This window comes from Streptopelia decaocto (assembly GCF_964273445.1).
Source record: "Streptopelia decaocto genome assembly, chromosome: 3".
Lineage (NCBI taxonomy): Eukaryota > Metazoa > Chordata > Aves > Columbiformes > Columbidae > Streptopelia > Streptopelia decaocto.
In genome coordinates, this window is record NC_138656.1 from 93,240,233 (window position 1) to 93,266,150 (window position 25,918).

Sequence of the window (25,918 nt, forward strand, 5' to 3'; positions counted from 1 at the left end):
ATCATATTCAACAATGTTAAGAAAGTATTACAAGGGGGATTTGCTATTATGACACATACCATCTCACAGTTTTCTCAAAAGGAATTAAATGCCTATGGTACCAAGAGTTTTCTTGCAGACTTGACAGAGAACCTGGAATAAAGTAAATAGAAGTCTGAGATTTACATAGGCCACTGCAATGATTTTAGTCGTCTTTATAGTCTTTCGGATCTATTTTGAGTTTCAGTTTTGAGAGTCTGAAAACAGACATGTTAAACCAGTTTCTTCCTGCAGAACTTTTACTTTGAATTTCCCCAACTATAACTTTTGAAAGATGAACTCCAGTATTCTTTCAGAGGGTGAGCTTTTTCTTCCAGTTACTGTCAATCTTTATTTGCAAGTTGTTTTTATCGAGGTTTCACTATCATATGCATTCAAGATTTATGGTGTGTTTTAAACAGCTAGTCCTTTTTTCTTGTTTTTTAATGACTCACTGCTATTAAAAAAAGCAGTAGAAGGGAAACTTTTCCTACACTGTTGCATCCAGTATATCATCATGTATATTCTTAGGATTATCTGCTTGGGCTTTTGGTAAGTTTGCATGTCTGCTTGTGATAGTGATACTTGCCTAATAGTTATTGTCATTATCAGCAGTGGCTTGGAGTTAAAAGTCTCAGACTGCTGGGAGTTTCTTTTGATTATCTGTAAGCAGAATTATGTTGTTTTATATAAGCTTATTTTTTTAATAATATACTTGTAATAATTCTAGTTCCTGTCCTTTTAGAAAAAAAAATATGTTTCTTCTAAAGCAGTTGAAGGTAGTAGAACGTAGACACATCAAAGCTAGAAAGCTTGTGTGTGAACTTCAGCGAAGGTAATTCAGTTTTACAGAAAAGTTTTCTGGGAAATGTACTAAGGGCTCAGGCAGGCTCCTAGAAATGACCTGAAGCCATTATTACACCAGTGATGGTTGTTTGACTAGTTTGCCTAGCACTAAAGCCATTCTCAGCATGGTAATGCAAAGGAAGCTGCACACCCACTTGCATGTGTATGTCTTCAGTAAGTTTACCTCACAAAACTTTAGGAATGCTATGATTTTGGTTTTGCTTCTGAAACCTTGCGTTTATGAGCACAGCTTCGAATACAAATACAAAAATAATCATAGTCATTTCTTGAATTTAGAAAAAAAATGAATAATTGTGCATTCAAGCCATTTTCAACTTTCAAAACAAAAATCTCTCAGTGTTGAAAGACAATAGACCAGTGTTTCTTTCCATCAAGTAAACTAATACAATGAAACTAAGGCTAATGAGTAAATATTGCTAAATGAAAGTAGTAATATTAGTTCATTCTATTGAATCACTGCTGTTGGATGAGTCTAAGAGCAGACAACATTTGTTGTAACAGATTTTTTTTTAAATATGCATTAAGGACTTATCTGAATCATATTTCCTTAGTGCTTCATGCTGATCTTTGTAACCCACCCAGAAAAATAAACTTATGCTAATTTTACAGATTAAGAACCTTGGCATAGAAAAAAACTTGTCTTCCCTTAGGTGAAAAATTATCCAGATTTGAAGTTGAGTCTTTCCTCTATAATTTGAATTCTTTTACTACCAAAAATTCATGTATGGTGGTCTTTTTAACTCAAGTCAGTTGTGCTAGCAGAGGGATCTCATCAGGCTGCTTCTTAGGTGGTATGTTGTCACGAAGCTATTGCTGTCTTAAGTATACCCGTCAGTGAAAACCTCTATGAGATTTGCCCATGGTCTGAAAACCTGTGGAAAAGCAAGGATTTTTTCCATACCACAGTTCTTAACACATTCTAATCCTTTCATATCTTCTGCATAAATACAGCAAGACTCATCAGAAACTGAACATTAATGAGCCTTGTACCATCAGATGCACTTCAGTCATCTGTTTTTGATGGTTTTCATTATTTTCTTCCTAGAGATTTGCTAGTTTTAAAATGCAATTTTCAATGGCAACTGCTCTTGCTGAGAAATGAGACATATCACAGTTGTCAAAACAGGAGACACTTGTGCCTTCAGGACATTGGTAACATTGAAGGTATTGCTGCTGACACATGGAGACCAGACAGCAGGAAGTCTACTTTAGATTTTATCAATTTTGGCTGCCTTAGCAGCTTTATTAGCTGATTTCTAGAAAAACTGACACAATACGTGAAAACATAAATTTACAAAATTCCAGGTGAATGTCATGTTTTCTTACCACCATTTTCAATCTTAACTTGTAATAACATTTTCCTTTGGCCAGAAATGGCCAATGTCCCTTTGCAATTAGGATGTGTTTATAGCCTTATCATCTCTGCACAACAGTTCTTTGAGATAAATTGCCTTAAACGGCTTTGAATGGAAATAAATTTAGAAACAGACAATATTCTCTTACTTTAGAACATCTTAGAATGCAAATAAACACTTTCTAAATCAGGCATTAAAATGGTTTAAAGCCAGCAGGGTGTGACATTATAAGCAAGATGTCATTTTTACTTCTTTCACTATACAGAATGTGGCCTTTTCCTAACTTTCTTTAATTCATTGTTTTTAATGTTTGCGGGATCACTTTTAAACATTAACTGAAATACAGATACAAAAGGTGAGCTGAAATTAAAAGGGAAAGCTGCCACTCCATTATGACAGACACATCTTTTAAGCAGGTGTAAGCATGTGTTTGGTGCATTGATATTGTTCACCTGTTCTCCTTTGTATTCTAGAATTTAAAATATGAAAAAAGCTTCATTCCACATAGGGCAAAGAATTAGGGCATGTGGTTCACTAGATACAGAGATTTTGTTCTCTTTCCCAAAGCTCAGGGTAAGTAAGCCATCCTTACAGTATTCCATGCTGCAAGTTGGTTCTTGACCCTTCTCAAGGTCCACTGTGAGATTTTACTCATATTACCTTATCCTTTACCTATCAAGGCTGATCTGTAGCCATCCAAGACAAGTGTGAAGAGTTGTATAAGAGTTCTTACAATACTTACTGAGTGAGTGAGTGAGTGAGTGAGTGAGTGATAAATGAGAAAAGCAAATAGACAATAATTGTTCATAACAATCCTTTTTTTGTGAGATGACAGTTTTTTCCATTGTCAGAGATAGAATAATGGTACATTGGTCTGACATGGTGTAATTCTTCTTACATTCCTATCTTCTTATATAATTGCAACGGGTATAGCATTCCTGTATGTTTCTCCCTGCAAGTCACTATAATTTGCTGGTTGGCCTGCTTAAAAATACTGAGACAATACTGAATTGCTTTTGGATGCTGTTAGACACTAGACACATCCAGTGTAGATCTGGACATGCATCCAGTGTAGATCAGAAAGTCCAGCACTCTGCTTGACCATCTTTTGCCAATAGCGGGATCAATTTTCCAATTCGGAATGCTCTGAAATACTCTTACAAATAATATATGGGTATGGGATATCCCTTTGACCAGTTCAGGTCAGCTGTCCTGACTGTGTCCCCTTGTGCCTTCCCGCTTGCTCCCAGACTATTCAGAGTGAGAAACAGAAAATCTTTATGCTGTGCAAGCACTGTCCAGCAAGAGCTAAAACGTAGATATGCTAGCACTGCTTCGGTCACAAGTCCAAAACACAGCACCATAAAGGCTGCTATGAAGAAAATTAACTCTTTTCCAGCCAGACCTAGTACAGCCAGCTGGAATAAATGTTGAGAGCCTAGTTCTCTGATCTGATACAGCAGTAGTGAACTATGAAATACCCAGTAGATTCCACTTCAGTAACAGGTCAATGTATGAAATCATAAAAAATGTCCACATCTGCCTAACTTATGTTTTGTTAAGATTTTAGACGAAGAATGTCCTTACTGTTTGTCCTTTCAGCAGTACAAACTTTGACCTAAATCTAATGCATGAGGGACCTAGCCACACTCTAGCAAATGCTAGTTCCCAGCAAAAACCTCATGCATTTCAAATCCTGCATAAAATTCAGCTCAGAAGAAAATTAAACTAATGCTTTTTCTAATATCTATCACAATGGAGACCATCTCATCAGTGTGAAATGTTTGCATTATTGGAAGTGTCATGGCAATAATAATAGGATAATAATAATAATAATAATAATAATAATAATAAGAAGAAGAAGAAGAAGAAGAAGCAGAAGAAGCAGAAGAAGAAGAAGAAGAAGAAGAAGAAGAAGAAGAAGAAGAAGAAGAAGAAGAAGAAGAAGAAGAAGAAGTTAGCTTTAAAAATATCAGCAATTTTAATTGAAAGCATTTTCTGGGGAAAAAAAAAAATCTTTTATTTTGCTGCTGAATGTGATGGAGTGTGATAACTAGGTTTTTCACATTTCACCTCTTTTCTCTTTGCCACTCATAATATTTCAAAATTCTTCATTTTGCAAACATGACTAGAGTATCAAAAGAAAGAAATGGCTTGTGTCTCTACTACCTTGTAATGTTTCAGGTGAGGGGGCATAGCCTGGTGTCACTGTGTCTTGGCCACAGGACAGGTCTTACAAGGAAAAGTTTCCATTTCAAGAATGTGTGTCACATAAGCTAAAAGAGAGTACGACTTTGTCTGACTGGAGAAATAAAGGGTTCTGAGTTTCTCCTAGAAGTCAATAAGACATGTCAAAAATAAGTCAGATAGATCACCAGTTCTTTTTCATATCTCAGGAAAGAAAGAATGTGTGATATTGCCTCATCAGCCACAACTCTCTTGCTGGGAGATCACTTGTTTTCATTCATAGGTCTGAGCACAGCTGTGAATCCTGCGAGCCACTGTGAACACTGCACTAATTTCTTCTGGGACAGTGGGAAAGAATTATTCTGTTTCTTGTCATCAGTTTGGCTGCAACAGAGTGTGTTCTGAGGCTTTCTCATAGGGTCTCTGATCTGCATTTGGAAAAACTCTGCTGTTGCAAGATGACAGGTGGTAGGTACGTGCTGCAGGTTGTGCTCTTCAGAGGGTTGCATTCTCTGGCAGGCAGGAGCACGTGGTGACCGCAGAGCAATGTATTCCTTGAAATGATGATGAATGGGGGATGAGGCTTTTTAATAGCTTAGGTATGAAGAGGATGATGCCTTTTCTCCAGGATACTTAACCTTCATAAAATAGGACATAACACTATTTCAGGCACTGCCTGCAACTGTTTAAGAATGAGAGAGGGCACATTACCGGCCATCCCCTGGCAGTTGGTGACATATGAGGGAGTGATTAATGTATGATTTGTGATCTTATATGATTTATGCTGATGAGTCTTAGATGAATTCATAGTTCTAAGGGTCATTACATCTTATTGCATCACATCGGCAGAACACCTTAGCTATGTATACAAAATGATATTTGATAAATAACAAATACAGTGCTAAAGGGGATCCACAAAAGCTATGTTTTTATTGTCTCCCCTAAAATTTGAGATTTATAGAGTCCTGTATAAAATAGGTTAGTTTGATGTTCAGCATATGACTGTACCACTTTGGAGACAAAGGTGACCCTTAGATTAAATTAACAAATATACATGCTTACACTTGTATATGTTATATAATCTTTTAAAGCCATGCTAGCCAATTTTTATGTATATTCTACTTATAATTTTTACTCATATAGATTGAAATAGTCTTTGTTCAGTAACTCACTCCATAGTATCTATTTTTTCTATTTTTAGCATTTATTACAGGTACTATGCATGAGTCAGTCTCTAATAGTAACAGTATAATTAATGCCATTTATAAGTATAGAACTATTGTGCTGTATAAGACTGCTTTTAACAATAAATAATTGAACTTTCCTTAAAATATCAGAAGCTGCATGGTATTCTCTCTGCACAAGTGATGCTGCCACAGCTACCACCTGTGGAGCTGAACAATTACAGCAGTGGAAGGGCTTACCATTCGTCCAGTACTGTAATTTCCAGTCTAGCATTAAGCCTATTGCTGGAACACAGGAAACATATAAATGATACCTTGGCATGAACACTGTTCTGGATTGTACTAGAAGACATAGAATTATATTACACACAGAAAATACATTTAAGGGTAGCCATCTGAGTTACAGAAATTTCTGCCAGAAAAGGTTCTATGCACTGTAAAATCTTGGAGGACTTGAGCCAGCTTCTTAAACTGCAACACAAACTGCTCTTACTCTGCTTTCTTTACAGTCACAGTGCTGATTCAATTCCAGTGAAGATATTCCATGTTCAGTTGTATTAGCAGAAACCTCTGCCAGACACCCCTTTCCCACAAATGCCACTGTGAAATTAGTTTTGTTGCTGTTTGACAAATGAAAATATTATTAATATTAGCATATTTTAAATCAGTTCAGTTACTCATCTGTTTGACACCTTTAAAAAGAAATGGTAGTGCAGATACAAAAGGAAAGTGAGATTTTAAAGGAATTTGCTCATCATATAATAGAAGATACTAATTAACTCTAATTGTTGATTTTACATTTTAAATAGTTCCACAGAAAAAAGCTTAATAAATATTTATAATCAACTCTGTTTTATATCATTTGCAGTTAAAGATATGTTAAAGCATATATCTCACAGATGATACAATATCAAACTGACCTAACAACTGATGTAATTGATTATGATATTCCGTGTGTACATAGATCACATATAAAATGTCCTAAGTGAATGTCAACAATGTCAGGATTTCTCAAATCAAATGGAAAAAAAAAAAAAGGCAAATGGAAAACTATGAGTTTTTGACGACAATATGTGTTTCCCTACTTTTCTACCCCTGAATGCACGTCAATTTAATACAGAGGTTATATACCACAGACAATACAGTTCAATCATAGCTGTATGTTATTATGACTTCCCTCCTTCTTGCACCCTTTTCTTCAATATCCAACAACAACAGCAACAAAAAAAAAAACAAAAAACATAAAAATACATAAAAAATCAATATTTTTTATTTTGGTTTTGGAGGCATTTGAATTGTGTGACATCCTGATTTGTTACATAACAGCATAGTTTTGAGTTCTAACTTTTCAGGATTACGTGACCTTGAGTAAAGTAGGAACTACAGAGCTTACAGAGGGTGGAAGCAAGAACAGGTAGCCTGGGACGAATACAGAGAAATTGTCTGAGCAGATAGGGATCAGGTTAGGAAAACTAAAGTCCTAATATTATTAAACCTGGCCAAGGACTTCAAGGGCAACAAGAAAAGCTTCTATAGGTACATCAGTGATAAAAGGGAGACTAGGGAAAATATGGGCCCTATCTGGAAGGAAATGGGAGACCTGGCTACCCAGGATAGGGAGAGGACTGAGATGCTCAATGACTCTTCATGGACAAGTGCTCTAGTGACATCACCCAAGTTGCAGAACGCAGAGACACAAACTGGGAGAATTAAGAACTGCCCACCATAGGAGAAGATCAGGTTCAAGACCATCTAAGGAACCTGAAGGTGCACAAGTCCATGAGACCTGATACGGTGCAGCGTGGGTCCTGAGGGAACCGACAGATGAATTTACTAAGCCGTTATCCATCAAACTTGAGAAGTCGTAACAGTCTGGTGTTTCAAAAGAAAAAGAAAAGGAAAATCCAGGGACCTACAGGCCAGTCAGTCTCACCTCTGTTCCTGGCAAGATCATGGGGCAGATCCTGCTGATGACACTGAGCCATGTGGTGTAGTTAACACATTGGAGGATGCCATCCAGAAGGACCTTGCAAGGCTTGAGAAGTGGGCCTGTGCGAACATAATGAAATTTGACAAGGCCAAGTGCAAGGTCCTGCACATGGGTCACGGCAATCCCAAGCACAAATACAAGCTGGGCAGAGAATGGGTTGAGAGCAGCCCTGCAGAGAAGGGCTTGGTGGTGTTGGTTGATGAGAAGCTCAAAATGAGCCGGCAATGTGCGCTTGCAGCCCAGAAAGCCAACCATGTCCTGGGCTGAATCAAAAGTAGTATGACCAGCAGGTCGAGGGAGGCAATTCTCCCCCTATACTCTGCTCTTGTGAGACCACACCTGGAGTACTGCATCCAGCTCTGGGGCCCCCAGCATAAGAAGGACATGAACTTCTTTGAGCTAGTCCAGATGGCCATGAAGATGATGGGAGGGCTGGAGCACCTCTACTGTGAAGACAGGCTGAGAGACTTGGGGTTGTTCAGCCTGGCTGTGGATGTTGTGTACTTAAACTTTAGTAAAGCCTTTGACACCGCATCCCACAGCATTCTCCTGGAGAAGCTGGCAGCTCATCGCCTGGATGGGTGTGCTCTACAATGCATCAAGAACTGCCTGGAGAGCCAGGCCAAAAGAGTTGTGGTGAATGGAGACAAATCCAGTTGGCGGTTGGTCACGAGTGGTGTTCCCCAGGGCTTAGTACTGGGGCCAGTTCTGTTTAATCCCTTTATCAATGATCTGGATGAGGGGATTGTGTGCACCCTTAATAAGTTTGCAGACGACACCAAATTGGATGTGAGTGTTGATCTGCTGGAGGGTAGGAAGGTCATACAGAGGGATCTAGACCGGCCGGATTGTTGGGCTGAGGCCAATTGTATCCGGTTTAACAAGGCAAAGTGCTGGCTCCTGCACTTGGGTCATAACAACCCCAGGCAGCGCTACAGGCTCAGGGAAGAGTGGCTGGAAAGCTGCCTGGTGGAAAAGGATCTGGGGTGTTGACTGACAGCTGGCTGAATGTTGCCAGCAGTGTGCTCAGGTAGCCAAAAAGGCCAACAGCATCCTGGCTTGTATCAGGAGTAGTGTAGGCCAACAGCATCCTGGCTTGTATCAGGAGTAGTGTGGCCAGCAGGACTAGAGAAGTGATTGTGCCAGTGCACTCGGTGCTGGTGAGGCCCCACCTTGAATCCTGTGTTCGGTTTTGGGCCTTTTATCATAAGAAGGACACTGAAATACTAGAGACAATGCAGAGGAGGTGATGAAGCTGGTGAGGAGCCTGGAGCACAAGTCTTAAGAGGAACAGTTTAGCCTGGAAAAAAAAGGAGGGTGAGGCGAGACCTTATCGCTGTCTACAACTACCTGAAAGGAGGTTGTATCATGGAGGGTGTTGGTCTCTTATCCCAAGTAGCAAGTGATGTGACAAGGGGAAATGGCCTCAAGTTGTGTCAGAGAAGGTTTAGATTGGATATTAGGAAAAGCTTTTTCATGGAAAGGGTCATCAGGCACTAGAACAGGCTGCCCAGGGAAGTGGTGGAGTCACCATGCCTGGAGGTGTTTAAAAGGCATTCAGACGAGGTTCTTAGGCACGTGGTCTAGTGCTAGTTAGGTTAGGTTATGGTTGGACTCGATGATCCTGACTGTCTGTTCCAACCAAGGTTATTCTATGATTCTATGAGAAGTCATAAGAGAGACCTTATAGCAGCCTTCCAGTACCTGAAGGGGACCTCCAAGAGAACTGAAGAGGGACTTTTTACAAGGGCATGTAGTGACAGGACAAGAGGTAATGGTTTTAAACTGAAAGAGGGTAGATTTGGATTAGATATACAGAAGGGTGGTGAGGCACTGAAACAGGTTTCCCAGAGAAGTTGTGGGGCACCATGGAAGTATTCAAGCCCAGGTTGGACAGGGCTTTGAGCAACCTTATCTTGTGAAAGGTGTCCCTGCCCATGGCAGGGGGGTTGGAATTACATGATCTTTAAGGGCCCTTCCAATACAAATGGTTATATGATTTTGTGATCTCTTTTTTTTTTTTCTCCCTTTTTTTATGATGAGGGTAAGCATGTGTATTAAAGAATTAATGTGTTTTCCCAGCTTCTCTAGTTGCTAAGTGGTTTCATGGAGATCTTTGTCTGCATTAAAGCATGTGCCACTGTGCTGAAATACATGATCCTTATGAAACCAGTCATCTGGTTCAAACACAAGCTGAATATTCACACCATGGCCTTACTCTTCAGCATATTAAAAGCTTTTGTGTTGGAAATTCACTTACAGGTTTGGGTTTTTTTTTTTATGTGAAAGCTATGTAGTTGTGGGGGGACCTCAACTCCAGGGAACTGCCTTCCAGTCCTGAATCTCTTAGAAAGGCTTTACAAAGCACATCAGAAAAAGAACAAAGACATTGTTCTCTTTTGACTAACAGTTGTGTTATACAATTCGTTTGACTAGGCACAGATGACATTTGTATTTTTAATTTTTACATCTGTAAAATAAAAATGCTACATGACCTCTGATTCTGTCAAGTTCTCATGGTTCTAAGGTAATTTGTGGTACAGGTCTCAGATTACTTTTGGACTCCAGGCCCTGTTCTGGGTTAATCTATAAGTACCCAAGTCTCTCAGAAGTTTTCTGGGAGCATTTTTCACTTCCTCTTCAGAAGTGAAGACCTAAGCAGTCAACAAGGCAAGAATGAGTCTGTTGCTCTGGATGCATAATAATCAGTAGGGGACCTGCCCCTACTTTTGATCAGGCATATAACAAAAATTGAGAGAACTGAGGTTCTAGTTGGTACTCCAGGGTTACTTTTCCCTTTGGCAATAAATTTATAATATTAAAGCATAAGCTGTCCAGCCTTAGAGAATGGGATTTCTGTTTGCCTTCTTCCATCTTCCCAAAATTAAGTTTCTTATTCTAATTATGTTTATTTGTATTACAGTGTATGAAAAGCTGTGACTTTTCAAGAGCACCACAGATTTCAGCAGGCCTGTTCTGATTTAAGCAACTGAACTGAGAAGTCTGGAAAAACTCAAAGCACCTACTATCACTACCAAATCACTGTGTATCCACAAGTAGGATGTTTACCTTCCCCACCCTAGTAACTGAGCTCTTGCAATAGTCAGTCATGCTTTCTAGCTCTAATGTGCATTTCTTTTATAGGAGTATGGATATCAAAGAAATTTCTCCATTTAATATTGCAGCCAATATGGATTTGGTAACTATGTTATAAATTGACTGAAAGAAGTAAACAGGAAGGGTTAATATGTATTCTTCCCTCTGGCTGCATTAACCCTCTGTCTTATTTTTTCAATTTTTTTTTTTTTAAGGCACTCTCACTTCCATTATGTGGTAACATCAAAACAAATGTGTGACCACAAGGCATCACAGTTCATTCTGTTCTTGTTTCTGTGGATACACAGAAGGCATGCCTATAAAGCAAAATAAAGACATAATGGCTATAAAAAAGTGCAACTAAGGTAGTGCTCATGAAGATAGAATGTGTAGTAATATCAATGCATGCTAGTAAACTGAGTGAAAGCCCTGCTTTCCTTGAAGGATTAGCAGTCAGGATGAAACATCCTGCCATGTTTTCACTGCAGATGGTAACAGTGCTAATTAAATTAAAACTAAATCGAATATTTCTAATTCTACTTTCATGACCTCCTCATTCTGCTGTGCAGACATAGTCTCGAAACCTAATGGCAAAACCACTGAAAGACCTTTTAAATCACCATCCTTGATACTGAATCAGTGGGGTAGAAGTCTTTCTGTAAGAAGAGTACAGCATATGTTAGAGACAAACACGATTCATTCCCCCAGCAGCAGTCATATTTGTAAAATGTTCAGACATTAGAATGAGACAGTCTAATATCACATTGTTATTAGTAATTGTTCTAGTACGTGAATAGATGTGAAGAAGTTCATTTACATTTAAAGGTTAATATTGTCACAGACACCTTCTTGGTAAACCTTAGATATAGACACCTTACATTCAGGAAAAAAAAAAAAAAAAGAAAAAATTAAAAAAAGAAAAATCATATGTCTGTTTTTTCTACAAGAGTTTCTTTAAACGCCCCTATGATTAATTGTAAATTATTACATCAGTATTTCCAGTCCAAATTTGGGTTACTTTAGTCATTCTTCTGTAATTTCAGGTGGCTGTTGTAAAGGAACAGCTTATTTCCACTCTCCTGAAGTTTACATGATAGGATAACCTGTAGAGCTAGACTGACAGAATAATTTCCTATTATTCTTCTGAATAAATGTAAATAAATGTATTGGCATCATGATCTCAAGGAAAAGGAACTGACTCATTTCTCTAAAAGAAGTCTGAAAGCAAATAACAGTACTGCTAATGATTCTGCAATGCAATGGTTTCCCTCTAACATAAATTCTCTTGTAATTTAGTGTTTCAGTATAGTAATTTACTTTTTGCTGCAATTAAGTCAGACTACCTGGCTTATCTGACCTCTTGAGTGCAAGGTAGAGAGTGACTAATCTCTTAGCATTTTAAGTTATGTCTGTTTGAGAAAATGGTACACAAATGGCCTTTTGTACCAATTATAAAGGTCAGCTGCAAATCAGGCTTCTTCTGTTGCATTTTGCATTAGTTTAGCCTGGTGTGTCACCCAGCTATGCTAACTCTCACCGATGGAACAACTCAGTTACAGTTCTTGCACATTTGAAAAATGCCAACACTCAGTTTTATAGCATTTGATTTCACAGTTTTTAGGGCACCTTATATCCTTCATAAGTCATAGCCATCATCTAGGAATGTGTGAAATTCAGAGCTGAGGCAGCAATCAAAGTAAAAGGTCAACCTACAAGACAGAACAGCACAAGCTATTGATAAATACTCTATTGTAAAAAAACTGAAAGCACACAGTGATTGCTAACTTCAGTCAATGTTGTTGATGGTTCTAGTACTCAACACTTGTCTTGCCCTTTTCATGTTCAAATAGTTTTGCAAGCTTAACTAATTAGCCTTTGTAAAAGTTTTGTGCTTTATTTTTAATTTGTAGTAGGAGTAAACTGTGGTAACCGGGTCAAGACTTGATCCTTCAAACGTATTTATGTTCCTAACTGCTTTTTGTTTTAAGTTTTGTGACCTACCTTTGATGTCATTTAACAAAATTGCTTAATCTGGATTAATTGTAGATATTCAGACAGAGCAAAAGGGAATCTGTGAAGTTTTCCTTAAAGTCCTACAGTTCAGTTAATTTATAAACATAAGTCCTGTGCTTCAGGAATTTCTTACCCCTGAGAGCTCATGGCACTCCAGAGAAAGGAGAGACAAGAAGACAGTGCCCTGGCTTTCTTCTCCTCTCTATTCCTGATAGTAGAGGAAGATATCTGGACTGTAATGGGGAAGTGAATCTCTAAGAGACTGGAATAAAGAGATGGTCAGGGCATATACACCCAGAAGTTTTAAGAGAGATTTTGGGTTGGCAGTCAAAAAAATGGTATTTTGTTGTTTATACTACAATCAACATGAGAGTGCAATGTCTGATAGAGGCAAATTTTACTGGTTTTGTTCTAAGATCTAGGATGCTTAGATTTTTATTTTGTTTTATTTATTTTTTCTGAGTTTCAGCACCACATATTCCATGCTTATAGTGTAAGTAAATATATCCCCAGTGATGAAACACCGCTGTTGGGCTGAGATAAGATTTAGCTCTAGACTTTATTACCAAGTATATGTGAGGTGATTCCTGAAAATCTATGTTCTTCAAATGTGACCTACCAATTCAGTTATATCATGTGACTGATGATGTTCTAGTCTGAGGGCTCTACAAAGCTCTTTGGAAACTTCCCAGCCTTATTTCAATTCTCTAGGAGTTATCTACATTACAGTTAAAACTCTTGTCAGTCAAAGAAAGCACAGATTGAAAAGGCACAGAGGTGTGAATTACCTCTGAGGCAGAGAAATTACCTTGGTCATTGGTAAGGAAATTTACATTATCCAGTTTGTGCCAACCAGAGAATTTCAGCTAATCTACACCTTTCATAAGCACTAAATTTGTAGAAAATATTGTAAGGGTAGTTGATGTGTGTCAAGCTTCATAATAGGTTTAGATTCAGGTGTTAATAGAAATGTACTAAGCCCACAACATTCCTGGAATTTGATTTAAGCAAGAAACAGAAAGATCAGAGACTGAGTTGAAACTAGAAGGACCAATGATGGTACCTAGGATTGAAATGAAGGAGGTATTGGGAAGTAATTCTGTGAATGGAGCAAATCACTGTGGGAAGGTGATGATGCCCTGCAAGTTCGAAGCCTATCTTACCTTTTTGTGTGTTCCGAAGAGATTCCTGGCTTCCAGCCTTGTATAAGACAAGGCTTACAAGAAAGTACCGGTGGATGCTGAATAGATATGAAGAAAATGCTGAGCCACTGATCATTGCAGTTGCAAATTGGTCAAACTACTGACAAAGCAATTAAAAAGTGATTACAAAAACTTTTTTCTGTAAGTTGAATTCAGAACAGAATAGGAAGAATTTGCATCTACAAAAGTTTAAATAATAAATACATACATAAAAACCTATTTTAGAAACAGAAAATGATTATTAGGAAGAAACTGAGAAATAGAGGAAAGTGTAACGAACACCTAGATTTACACTAACTGTATTTCTCTTTCCACAGTAGACAGTTCTGGTTTTAGATTAGTCATTATATTTCAAAATTATTATGTTGTGAATTTAAAGTAAATGTGGTTATTTTATAAACTATTCAAAATGTTGTTCTTCAATTTTGTTGTTATCCATGTCCTCATGATCAGTGTAGCAAACTGCAATTACTCTGTGAGGAGACTGAAGTCTTACAAGTTACTAAGTTGCATAGTTCTGCAACCTATAAATTCATCTAAGACTGAAGTTATGTTTTTGTGCTAAAAAGATTTTTTAAAAATTCTAATAAAAATTAATGATAGTTGTGGCGGAATGCAACCCCCCTCTCTCTCTCCCAGTTTGGAGTAGGCACATCTCCCTCTTTCTCAGCTACTTGAGGCTAACAGCTTCTTTTGTGTGGCCCAGAGCACACCACCCAGGCCCATTAGGAGAAGGGAGTGCCGAGGCGCCACTGAGCCGCTGGGTCCCTGCGGCCAGTATGGGGGATGTTTGGAAGGCTTCAGAGGCACCCACAGACAGTGTGGGGGTGCAGAGAAGCTTCTAGAGTGACTCCAGTCAGGTCTGATCAGCCTATAAAAACGGGACGCTCGTCGGCGACTCCGCCCATTGTGCGGGTCCCTCGGAGCACGAGCTTGGCCCCTGCCGCCGGGAGCCACGGGCCCCCCCGCTCCCCGGGATGGAGACTCCACTTGCCCTGCCGCCACGTGTGTAAGTAAAACTTCTCGCAGGATTGCGAGTACATTTATACTTTTCGTGCACATTTGCACATATATTTTCCGTGCACATTTGCACGGGTACTTTAAATTAATCCTCGCACAGTCACGAGTGGCCGCTGAGAGCCCCTCGCACAACCGCGAGTGTATTTTCCTCCCGTGCTTTCAGATAAGCACGTGTAGGATTCCGTGCACACTGGCACGGGTAAGTAAATTATTTCCTCGCACAATTGCGAGTGTATTATAAATTTACCCTCGCGGAATCGCGAGTGCACACTTCTTGTACTCACTACGAGTACGTGCATCTCTTTTGCACCGTGTTTGGCAAGTGTGTGCTTCTCCGGGACCCAAGGCTGGCTCCGGCATTGTTTTGGTGCAGCCACGTGCATGCACACTGTGGACCGCTGTTGTATTAGTTGCTGCCCCTTCAAATTATTTCCTCAACTGATATCCGAACCTGTATTTAAGTCACTTGTGGAGTGCAAGAACCCTGTTTCTTACTGGTTTAATAAAAGTTGCTGTGGACTCTGTTGTCCCTTAAATTAACCTTGGGGTGCCTCCGTGTAATATTTCGTCACAATAGTATACAATACATGTTTAATGAAAACAGTTCAATAAGCAATATGCTGCATACTGATGTCCAGTGTTACTGCTTTGGATATGGTGTTCATGAGTTCTGCTGCAAATAGCAGATATATTGAAGCAAAGGATGTTTAGGGCTCCAGGGATTGCTGGGAACAATTGGAAACTTTCTGTCGTAAGGAATTATGAGGTATTTTCAAAGGACAAACAAGTTAGGAAGCATGGGATTTAAGTGAGAGATAGAGATCTGGCTTATACCTTATGCTGTTGAAAATGTCTATGTGCTTCCTTGGCCATGTTTCAAATAGTGATACTTTTTATTATCAAAACCATTGTCTTTCAACTTTTTAATTTTTTTTTTAATTTCGTTTTTATAAATACATTTTAGCAGATAGAAAACTCTATTTATTATTTTTTCCATACAACACAAGGAAAGAGAAAATGTAGTATTAACTGAAAAGGGTGAGGGGATCGGGGAAGCAGTGTCAGAGCTAATGACAGCCCTTGTAGTGGATCCAGTGTGACAGACCATTGTTTCTCTTCTCAGGTGTGGCCAGGGAATGGACTGCTGCATAAATTGTTCTCACCAACCATTGCTTGCTGTACTTTTTCCTGAGGGATCCTTAACCATACACCATTAAGTATTATGTGTCCAGAAGTGCTTGATTCCACAATTGTGTATCCTCTTGTGTGACAGGAACAGTCATAATTGTCACATTAAAGCACAGGACTTTTTATGCATCATACTTTTTAATGGATGTGTATCCTTCATGTGATGGCGAATCACCTGTATATTCACTGTCTGAGTTGAAAATGGGAGTTAAAGACGGTTTATAAGACTCCAGAAGAGGATTCATGATCCTGAGAAGTTAGATAGTACTGTGTTAGATATTTGAATTTATTTTAAAATAAGTTGTAACAATCCTGAATTCCTGAAAATGACATCTTTGAAGGTCTGAAAGAGATATTCTGCCAATAAGCAAGAGCTCTTCCTCATTCATCATTTCCGTAAACCAAATTCTGTCCTTCCTGAGTCATAACTAACTCAAACACAACTCCAGTGTACTTTCTATGGTTTAGGTAGTGGATTCTTGTTCAAAGAATCTCATATACATATATATATATATATATATATGCTTAATGATAAGATTGATCAGATGCTTATTGATATCTGACTGGGATGGATTAAGTAGCTATTTTAATTAAATTTCTTACTTGAGAACTATACATTAATTGTCTGTTTGAGCTGAACCATTTTGTATGCAATAATTTCTTTCTTGTACATTGGCAGCAGGCGAGTGAGGTGCTGGAGCCTGTCTGTCACTCCTGTTCTTTTTGTAGTGGAATTGGAACATTTCCACTCCAAAACTTTTAACCCAGATCAAACAATTTGGAAGTGTCTTTTAAATGTGAGCTCATATTTAGTCCATACCAGAACCAGTATAACTCTGAGTTTAAGCCTGCCTCCAACAAAATTTAAAGCAAAAGCTTTTTTCTCTGAGTGCACCCAGCCAATCTAGAAATATTTTCCGTAGGAGTTTTCAAAACCAATTTAGTCCACAAGTGATTTAGACTTGGTTTAAACAGGGCCTGTCAGTGGTTGTTTATATGAAGAGAAGCAGTTTAGAAAGTGCTTTCAGTGAAAGGAAATTTGAAGTGAATCACCAGAGCTTGCAGAATAATAATTCCTGAAACAGGAAAAAAGGATTCAAAACAGTAGAGCACTCGGATCTAGTGAAGATATCATAATTGAGGAGACCTGGGTGAAAGTACTAAAGCAGCAGGAAAGCTGAATTGATTTTTGGGAGCTGTATAATGCAAGGAAAGATTGGCAGATATATTATATACTAGAAAAACGCCTGCTGTTCACAAGGGAGAAATGCTTCCTTTATGTATTGTCCTTTGACATTTTTAAGATTATTGATGAGATAAGGTTATCCTTCTTGCTGCAATGAGTTTCTTTAGATTTGTCTATTCCACAGAGCTTTCAAAGGAAGATCCTAATCACCTTTACATTATCCTGGTATTTTCTAGAAACAGATTTAATGAATCTTTGCATGAAGTGTAATTCAACATAAAGTTTAAACTGATAAAGTATGATGCTTCTTTCATTTTCCAATAATTTAAACCAAAATGGCACTAGGAATAAGTAAGAGTAACAACTTTAAAATAAACTAAATTACATCTATTTATTAACTGAGGAAGCTTTGGAAACTGTTACCTCAAATTCCATAGCTTTGTCCCAGATAATACAGTGAGAGCACTAAAAGAACTTGTGTCATTAAATATTGAACCCACTGTGACATGTAGTTTTTGACATTCTCAGCTTAGCACTGTCACAATTAAAGGGTGCTAGGCGTGCTTCCTTTCAGGGAAGCCTCTCACATATGACTACACGAATGGCATGTACAGTGCTGTCAGTGGGAATCACAAAGCATAGTGCTCCCCCTTTAGAGACAGAAAAAGCACAGGCATATCAAAAATATAGAAAAATTGAGAGACAAAGCACTGATTCACTGGAGTACAAATGATGTCTACGACACATTGTACAGAGGGATTATAATATTTTATTTTAAAAACAGAATTAGTTTCAAAGTCAAAACTGTGGTTAAATAGAGCTGTGACTGCATTATTAATGTTAAATGTTACATTGTGTAATAGCAAAAAAAAAAGTCATCAAAACTTGTGTTGGCATCACAGAGGTATTAATCTGATATAAAACTTTGATTTCATTAAATTGGGTCACTGACATAGTACTGATTCAAGAACAATTTGTATTACTGAATTTCCAATTTCATGTCATACCACACAAATGCTTCTTGATGATTCTCTTTCCAATCTAATGTGTAGACCAAAGATCAAAGACCTTTTTTACCATGTGAAATGGTAATGAAAGGTGTGTCCCTTACCACCTCAGAGAAGGATTATAACAATGTCAGAGAACAGTTCATCTTCCCTAGGCTTTTTTCTTCATATATCATATGGCTGGTGACATATTATGATGGTGCTCTTGGAGTATTGTTCTTATTTCTTCCACCCCTTTTCTATGCTATTTCTGTCTCTTCTCTCATTTTCTCTCACTGTTTGTGACATTCTTCCTTCTTATGATTCTGGGTGGCTAGGTGTTTTTTCTCTGTCAAATTCTGGAGTCCATCAGTACTCCAGTTTAAAGTCTGGAGCCTTTTCTGATATATAATATACAGCGTGGCTGTCTGCTTTTCTTTTGATGGCTTATAAATCTGCGTCCATATTAGCAGGTAATGTAGTTCAATAGGAGTAGATTTACAGGGCACATCAATTAGTGCTGAGAACCCAATATCCCCATTATCCACATTTCAGGGAGCTTTAACTCACACTAGACCTCGTATGGCCCCATGGACTGAATGCCCATTAGCGGTTGGAGTACCTGAGGTGTGAGGCAATGTTCTGGTGCAGGTTCATCTGAAAGAAACTGGGTTCATGTACTCTTGACACCACTCTACGATGTGAACCAAGGCACTTCAACTGGGGACAACCAGGAGGTTTGCTTCAAAACCATGCTCTGGAGCTGAATTTAAACACTAATAAAGACATGTAACACATTTCAGCAAAACACTCCAAATTTGTTTCCAATTTTGCAGCCTCAAAATTCTGATATTTTCCTTGTTTCTTTCACACATTATTCTCTTTTTTTAGCTTGTGTATGTAATTATCCAATAACCTTTTCTTGAAGCCATTCACAGGTGTACAGCACAGGCAAAAGATACTACCTCTCTGATTTGCTGTCCGCTTTTGTTTGCTTCTTGCATTTATAAAGGATAGAAGGATGTAATGAAATTGTGAAATCCACTTGGGAGGAGAGGAGTCCCTGGTGATTCAAGAATTTCTGTGTTTCTTGCTGCTGAGATTAATTCAGCAGAATATGGGAGCCCTTGTCCTCTTCTTAACCAAGTACAGTTACAGACTGCTTGGAGAAAGAATTATAAGTCATTTGGGACTTCATGTTTCAGTATACTAATTCTTTTGAACTGGCTGTGATATTTTTTCTGTGTGGTTAGCACAGTTATATTTTCAAGCTTTGTATTATTTTGTAGAACTTTTAAAAAACTCTTTACCTCATTGGGATTAATTATTCTTTGTTATTAGGATGTTATGGCATCAATAGCGAAACATTAGAACATCACTCATTTTTATAACAGTAAGCTCCTCACAATTTGTTATGAGACCTATTATTTTTAATGTTCTCCACAAGAACAAAAGACCATAGAAAGAAATGGGCAATGTTGACATATACAGCTCAACAGAAGAATGTATGAAAATTGTCTTTTTAAAGATTAAGACTAAGTTCTCTGTATTTTGTCAGTCAGCAGTGGTGATCTGTCTTCTATAAACAAACAGAAACACATTTGATAACTAGTTTTAGAGATCATCACCATCAATTGTAGATTTCCAGGAAGAATTCAGTTTATTGTTGCTTTTTTAATTAGCTGAACTCTGTAATGCTGGTATTAAAACCATTGAAAGCAGGCTTCTCAATGCTGCACAAATGAAAGCAATCCGGTGTCTCATTTACATTCCTCTCCTGGTGTCTGCAGCAAATCTATAAATAGAATAGGCTACACACAGAAATTTATTATTGCAGCTGATAGCAATTTTCTTTTGCAAAGATGTCTGGAGGCGTTATTCATGAGATTCATTCTGATAGACTCTCCAGCTGAGATCCTCACTCCCCAGACCTGCGGGTGGTCAGTTTAGAAACACACTAATCAACTGCTATGCACAAAGACTGTCACAAGACTTACTTATGCCCCTCTTTTAAAAAATACAGGAGTTTTTTCAGCTTCTCTAAACTGATTGCATGGATATTATAAGCAGTGAACAGATTTTTTGAAATCACATATATTTGACATTTTATCACTGATCATCATAATGATTATGCTATTATCTGGAAAGACATAATGACTGTGGTTTGATACAGCTCACATCATGTCTTCTGCATTCATACCCACAGGCACATGTGACCTTATCAAGTATAAGAAAGACATGTTTCTGTTCACTACCAAGGATGTGAAGTAATCACATGAACTGACCTATCTAGCTGCCATCTAATTTCAGTCATAAAACAGGGAGAAAATTAAATAAGACCTTTAATGAAATTGTATTTATAGTACGTGATAGATGGGAATTTCTCACACTCCTGCTTTTCCTATCTAATTTTGGGTTTCATACCATATCTGCCATTGTACAAGCTAAAGATAATTCATACAAACTGAATATGTACATTTCTAAATGTTTGTTTTTATCACTCCTCAAGAATGATGGTAACTTCTTTTTTTCTCTTACCTGTTCTAATATTCTTTCTATGACTGAGAACATAAGATATATGAAAGCAGAGATATTACTTGTTTATTCTGGTTCATTTTCACTGTAATCACTACTGTAAATATTCATATTTCAGTTTTTCTTTTCATCCTACTGTGTTGTCACAAGCTATATGTAATACTTGAATGTACAAATGATGTTACCATTTGCAAAGTAAATCAGTAACTTCACATTTTTTGTTTTCACTTTATTTCATTTTTTGACACATAATAGAAGAGCAGTTTTTCTGTAGCAGTTTTTTCAACTATGTTATGAAAGCAGCAGAACAAATAAGTAGTGAGACATTAGAAAAGTGACATATCTTACTGTGAAAGGAAAGACAAATTAAAACATAAAATTAAACCCAGAAGAGCCTGTCAAGTCACCCATAAAGCATTGTGTCATCTCTGATGTTAGGTGCACAAGAACAAAAATGTTAAGAGAGTAAAAACAAAGAAATGTATTACAACCATAAGTCAAATGCCACTGATTTTCTGAGTATAAAACCCATCCTTTTTTTAAGTTTGTTTTTGTACTGATACATATTTTTTTGTTTTAATTTAAATTTTTCAGTGATGCAGAAAATTGGTTTTGTGAATGCCCTAAACTCTACTCTGGAAAACTCTGCCAGTTCACAACTTGTGATGAAAATCCATGTGGAAACGGTGCTACATGTTTTCCAAAGTCCGGGCAAGATGCTGTTTGCCTTTGTCCATATGGGAGATCTGGCATCCTCTGCAGTGATGGTAAGAACCATATTCTTCCTGCATCATTCCTAGTTTCTGTCAATCATAGAAGCCATGGTAAGAAACAAGTCCAGTGCTTTGAAGGCAAAACGCTGAAAGTGACCACCTCCCCACCTACAAACACATCCCAAAATCTAGTCACAAGCAAAGAATGTCTGAGCTGAGCATTCTCTCCGCATGTTGTTTCTTAAAAGTGTTGGCCACAGAAGAGAGAGGGATCAAAGAAGCTGGGAGTAGACAAGCTGGGAAATACCAGGCAGTGTCTGATGTTTTAGTAATTTACCTGGAGAAAAGCTGAGAGAGATTTGACTGAGAGCTCCTTTGGAGAAATTAATTTCTCCTCTAGTTTGATTTTTCTCTACTTAGGGAAGTATTACTTCATATATTTTGTAAATAAAAGGATTATTTAAACAATATGTAATGAATTGTACACATACCACCAGGTGCTAAAATTTGATTCATTTCTGAGGTCAAAAATAGGAACAAATTAAAATTTACCAAGTACTTTGCTGTGAAACAGGAGACAGGATGAAGGGAAATTAGGGAAGTCAAATAACTAGGTCATTTTGACTAATATTATAAAGCGAGGGGCTTTTATTCCTCAAGCATTGATTATAATGATTGTTCTAGGTCAGAAATTCCTGTGTGTAAACATCCAAGGTATTCTTTTTCCCTAACACTCTATGTAGCAAGAGGCAATGACTGAAAAATCTGCATATAGAAAATAATTACTGGTTCTGAGCTGATTCAGTAATACGTACGAACTGCCTTTTAAAAGAAATACTAAGCAATATTCAGGTCATATCAAAGTCTTTTCCTTTATATCATATAGACCTTTACCTCTTCTTTAGTATTTTAATTTCTAAGATTTTCAGTAGATGAAAGTTTATTTTTTATCCATGTTTTCATCTAACCCTGATAATTGATAGCCAATAGCAAATAAGTAGGTAACTGTATGAAACATGTATGATACTTCCTTGGAAATCTTTCTTAATCTGCAGTAGCACAAGACATTGGATCTTCATGTCCTGGGGTTGGTATCTGGGTTAGCCCTTGACAGAATTATTTTCTTCCGTGCACTTCTCTAATGTGTCTTTGAGTCCATGTAAACCTGATATACAACATCCTGTGGCAAAGAGCTCCACAGCTTAAGTATACAGCTTGCACAGAAGTACTTCAGTTTATTTGCTTAACTGCACCTATTGCTAATGACATTAATGCCTCAAGCTTCTGTGTTAGAACAGATGTTTTGGAGTTGTTTCCTGTTTTATGAATGTTTCCCTGTCCACCTTCTCCATGCCTCTCTTATTTTATATATAACCTTATTACAACCCTCCCAATATTATTTCTGAATAGTCCAAGTTGATTCAGTCATTTTGGGAACACCAGCCATGCTGTATCTTTAGTCATCCAGGCTGCCTGTCTTTGATCCTCCTCGATTCCACTGCATCCTCTTTAAAATGGGGGTCCAGAGCTGACCGCAGTAGTCAAGGTGTGACAATGCCACTGTTTTATAAAGTAGTGTTTGGCATTTTTCTGTTTTACTCTCTGTCCTTTTCTTAACCATTTCTTCCATTCTATTTGCTTTTATAAGTACACTGATGTTTTTGAGAAACTGCTTATTAAAACTCCTGACACCTCTTTCCCTGAGTGCTGATGCTGAGTTCAGAGCCCACCATTCCGTGTGGAAGGCTAAGACCACTTCTGTAATCTACCTCAATGTACATCTGTCAACACCGAGTATCATCTAACTTTTTTTTCCCTGTAGTCATTCAATGAGACTCTTCCACAATTCTTTGTAGTTACCTGTCTCTAAATTGGGAGTCTGAATAAAAATTGAGAACGCTTGAGTTGAAAATACACAAATTCGCTGGTTTGGTTAGACTACAGAGCTGAAGGCTTTGAAAGCACAGAAAGAATGAAATGCTATTGAGTGGAAAGGGAAATCAGTCTGGATCATCAGCGTAAGCAAGCAAAACAGGGAGGAACACCCAGCTTCATAGAAATCTAGGGTAAATAAAATAAACCCACAACATAAAAAAATACTGAAATAGGAAAAATTATTTTATTGAACAGTGTGCTAAGAGCTTAGAAGGAGTAGAAATTAACTGAGCACAGACAGAAGTCTTTTTAAGCTGGATTTTGCATTGGAACTTAAAATGGGCTGCAGAAGGCCGTTTTATCACACACACTAAAAATCAACAAAGGGGAGAAACAGCTGCAATGCAGAGAAAGCTGGTGCAGCCTTAGCAGTAGCCCTAGCAGCATCAAGGCCATACATTTGGCAAGGTGTTTGAAGATAATGGTAAATTGCCAAATTACAATGGTAGAACAATGTAAATTATATCAGAAACAGAAAACAAATTTAGTTGTTTACACTAACAAGTGACTCAGATAATACATTTATTAGAAAGAAATGGTTCATAAAATTAAAGTCTAGGTGCATGCATTTTTTATGAATCATCTCCCATTTAAAGTATACAATATTGTCTCTACTGTTAAGATTAGTAACTAAGAGCATGCTACTTTGTGTCTGAAACACTGAAGGAAAGCTTGTTTCTCGTAAATGCTTATCAAATAATAGTTGTTCTTCACCAACCAGAAATGTGCAATATGTTAAAATGATGATTTTATAAAACTGATGTAGAAAATGTACCAAATAGAACTGCAGATTTCATGCTGCTCCTTGTCATATCCCGCCCAGAGGTATGAGTCAGGGGGAGAGGTGACTCAGGTTTGTGGGTCCCCTAGGTTGGAAAACAGTACACACAGTACTTAAGGTCCATAAAAGGCTTTTATTTTGCAGCTTGGCCCAATTAGCAAATGATTTGGTGGCAGAAGGATTTACGTTATTGTAAGTTAAATTGGTAAACATAGAAAGTTTGTGGCATATGCGGGGCTGTAAATCTTATAAATCTTATGTTACTATATTACTTATAAAAAGGAAAGCAAAAGAATAGAACTATAGGAAAGAAAGAAAAGAAAAGAAAAGAAAAAAAGGAAAGGAAAGGAAAGGAAAGGAAAGGAAAGGAAAGGAAAGGAAAGGAAAGGAAAGGAAAGGAAAGGAAAGGAAAGGAAAGGAAAGGAAAGGAAAGAAAAGAAAAGAAAAGAAAAGAAAAGAAAAGAAAAGAAAAGAAGAAAGAAAAGAAGAAAGAGGGAAAGAGGGAAAGAAAGAGGGAAGGAAGGAAGGAAGGAAGGAAGGAAGGAAGGAAGGAAGGAAGGAAGGAAGGAAGGAAGGAAGGAAGGAAGGAAGGAAGGAAGGAAGGAAGGAAGGAAGGAAGGAAGGAAGGAAGGAAGGAAGGAAGGAAGGAAGGAAGGAAGGAAGGAAGGAAGGAAGGAAGGAAGGAAGGAAGGAAGGAAGGAAGGAAGGAAGGAAGGAAGGAAAGGAAAGAAAGAAAGAAAGAAAGAAAGAAAGAAAGAAAGAAAGAAAGAAAGAAAGAAAGAAAGAAAGAAAGAAAGAAAGAAAGAAAGAAAGAAAGAAAGAAAGAAAGAAAGAAAGAAAGAAAAAGAAAGAAAGAAAGAGAAAGAAAGATTTCACCATCCTTATGGCTCTGCTTTATGTGTGATGGAATTCGTAGTCTTGGATCCAGAGATGTGCAGCTTCCTCCGGTTTCTTGTTCAGTTCATGTGGTGAGAGTGGTGGGCAGTGTGGTCCTCAGGATGGTGGGTGGATGCCACCAGTGCTTGCACAAGGTGGGTCTTTATAGCCCTCTGGGTTGCCCGCTTGTGTAATTTTTGGTCTTTTGCGAAGGTGTTATTGCAAAAGACAGAAAAGTCGGCACGGGGTGGGGATTGCAAAAGATTGACAAGATGCAGGCCATCTAGAAGGGTCTTGTCTTTTCCCTTTGTGCCATGCTGGGCCTATCAGAACATGGAGCTATGTGCTCTCCAACATGCCCCCAAATCCTGTATCAGCCAGCCAGCCTTTGTCTGTGGCTCATTAGCTTGTCATTGATATGGAAATCACAATTCACCTTATACTGAATATCCCATCTCCTGCTCCTTGGAATGTCCAGTCTCCTGCAGCTGGATGAACTGGTTTTGCCACAATGTCTGAGCCATTATGCTTTTCAGTCTTTGACACTCCTACCAACAGAAATTATTTAAAAAAAACAAATAGGGAAAAATATAGATGTGGACATAGCAACAAATAAGCCCAATGCTACAGGTCTAGTCCACATCAGAGCTCCAGTTGCCATCTGTTAAGCATTGGAAGTCACACTGAGAACAACATCAATCTCTACAAATATGTAAGAAAAAATGATAATAACACTATTGTCACTATTAAATGGAAAAAAATAGCTCAGCATGACAAGTTAAAAAT

The 25,918-nt window shown here is 37.9% G+C and overlaps 1 protein-coding gene across 1 annotated transcript in view; it reads left to right on the top strand.

Moving 5' to 3' along the window:
• Positions 1 to 25,918, top strand: part of EYS (eyes shut homolog) — a gene marked incomplete at its 5' end in the record, with an annotated part of 687,713 nt that overhangs the window by 610,090 nt on the left and 51,705 nt on the right. The window contains one exon of the mRNA XM_082048968.1: positions 21,422 to 21,594. Within this exon, the coding sequence (XP_081905094.1) occupies positions 21,422 to 21,594 (173 nt within the window). The remainder of the gene's footprint in view (positions 1 to 21,421; positions 21,595 to 25,918) is intronic.